The sequence below is a fragment of the Gopherus flavomarginatus genome, chromosome 5 (assembly GCF_025201925.1).
Source record: "Gopherus flavomarginatus isolate rGopFla2 chromosome 5, rGopFla2.mat.asm, whole genome shotgun sequence".
In the NCBI taxonomy this organism is placed as follows: domain Eukaryota; kingdom Metazoa; phylum Chordata; order Testudines; family Testudinidae; genus Gopherus; species Gopherus flavomarginatus.
This window is the reverse complement of record NC_066621.1, coordinates 2,988,485-2,990,723: the sequence shown is the minus strand read 5'-3', so window position 1 is coordinate 2,990,723 and position 2,239 is coordinate 2,988,485. Positions and strand designations below refer to the sequence as shown.

Here is a 2,239-nt window from a genome sequence, read left to right as displayed (position 1 = left end):
TATAAAATCATTCTCTCTTTCTGGCCCTGCAATGCTTCTCGTGTTTTGTCCACTGATCTCAGTTGGGGCCTGCAAACCTTGTTGTAATACAAACAAATTAATAATAACAACAATAGAATAAGGAACAATACTACCACGAACTCTGCGAAATTACATTGCAATGGGCTGGGAATTGAATTCCCCGGTTCCCACTCCCCATCACTAAACCAGTACAGAGTTAAACAGATTCAGGAATTGGTTAAGAGTTTATTCATTGCTCTCCTCAGGGCGTCCTTCACCTCCGTGTTCCTCAGGCTGTAGATGAGGGGGTTCAACATGGGGATCACCAGCGTGTAAAACACCGAGGCCACTTTGTCTATGTCCATGGAATAGCTGGAGGGAGGACATAAATACAGGAAAAGTTGGATGCCATAAAACAGGACCACAGAGGTTAAGTGGAAAGAGCAGGTAGAGAAGGCTTTGTGCCGGCCCTCGGCAGAGCGGATCTGCAGGATGGTGGAGATGATACAGACATAGGAGAGGAAGACAGTTACGAGGCTGCCCACTATAATGCAGCTCATAAAAACAAACATCACAATCTCATTGATGCGAGTATCAGAACAGGAGAGCACCAACAGTGGGGGGATGTCACAGAAGAAATGATTGATGATGTTGGAGCTGCAGAATGACAGCCAAAATGTAAAACATGTGTGTAACATTGAATCCACAAACCCCACAGCGTACACCCCAGCCACCAGCTGTTTACAAAGCTGCCTGGACATGGTGACCGTATAGAGCAGCGGTTTACAGATGGCCACATAACGGTCATACGCCATCACAGCCAGCAAGAGGCACACAACATCTGCAAAAGCGATAGATAGAGACATTTGCACAGCGCAGGCAGTGTAAGAAATGCTTTTCCTCTTGGCTAAGAAATTCAGCAGCATTTTAGGGGAAATTATCGAGGAAAAGAAGAGGTCACAGAAAGACAAATTACTGAGGAAAAAGTACATGGGGGTGTGGAGTCGGGGATCACTCATGATTAACAAGATCATCCCCCCATTCCCCACCAGGGTGATACCATACATCAGTAAGAACACCCCAAAGAGGGGGACCTGCAGCTCTGGACGATCTGTCAGTCCTGTGAGAATGAACTCAGTCACCTCCGAGTGATTTCCCTTTTCCATATCCTCTGTACAGAGATCAGGCAGCTCCAGAGATGTGGGCAGGTGGTTGGTTCGGAAAACCTGTCCCTTCTCTGTAATGAAGTAAGTGAAGATAAATGGAGATCAGTTTCTCAATGGACATCAGTACCCACTCAGGGAAAGGCTTAGTCCACAGAGCCAGATGTTCACAGCTGGTCGTTCCAGTTGTGTGATAAAATAGACACTGTGTAAATATAATGACACACAGGTTACTCATGCTCCACACACGAACAGTCCCATTCATTAATCCAAGCAGCAAGTAGTGACTTGTGAATCTGCTGTAAGAGAATCATGGTGAAAATTGTTTCAGTCTGAAGAGATTATTTGTAAGCTCAAAAAGGGGTGAGAATAGAGGAGTCTCAATCTTTCTACCATCTTTGGGCAAGGAGAGCTTTGTGGCTTGGCATGTCGGTTTGGGGTAAGTCTTGCTTACAGTGTAAATTCAGTTTTTTGGCGTTTACTTTAGCCTGTATGAGAACCCACAGATACAAGTGTCAATTTAATTGCCTATTTTTTCCAACCTTTAGCTGAAGGGGCAGGAGCTGGAGATGAGGCTTTTAGTGCTGGAGGTCTTGAATTCAATACCTGCTGATCACCATGGTGTCTCTCTGTGTGTGTGACTGTAATTCAGGACAATAGCACGTACCTGCTGAGAAGAGAGAGAGGGATGTGTTGGTGTTTCCCCATCAATAGAAACTGCTAATTTGGAGCATTTGGGAAGTTTTATACTGAGATGTGTGATCTGTGGGGCATGATTCCTGAAGCAACTGGGAATACCTGAGCTCAGAGAGCCATAACACCTAATTAAGGCATTCAGTGAGCCAAAGCCACCCTCGGTGTAATTGGTTCCCTGGGGATTAATTTGACCTACTCTTCCTTACTGTGTTCTGAAAAGAGGCAATTTCTACAAGAGTTACAGAGTATGAGGTTAGGGGTAGATTTCATCCTGCTGTTTTCAGTGCAAGCCATGCGCTGTGTAGAGCTGATCAGCAAAGGGTTATTTTTTTGAAGAGACCGAAATCTTTTTGAATCTTCATTTCTTCACTATGGAAGCA

At 44.9% G+C, this 2,239-nt stretch overlaps 1 protein-coding gene across 1 annotated transcript; it reads right to left on the bottom strand.

Annotated features, from left to right (window-relative positions):
- Positions 1 to 227: 227 nt before the first annotated feature.
- Positions 228 to 1,190, bottom strand: LOC127052892 (olfactory receptor 1019-like). The gene has a single exon (XM_050957037.1). It carries the CDS (start codon positions 1,164 to 1,166, stop codon positions 228 to 230), a length of 939 nt encoding a protein of 312 aa, XP_050812994.1. The 5' UTR covers positions 1,167 to 1,190.
- Positions 1,191 to 2,239: the final 1,049 nt, after the last annotated feature.

Coding starts and splice junctions, on each gene's coding strand:
- LOC127052892 (XM_050957037.1), bottom strand. CDS start 1,166: ATGGAAAAGGGAAATCACTCGGAGGTGACTGAGTTCATTCTCACAGGA.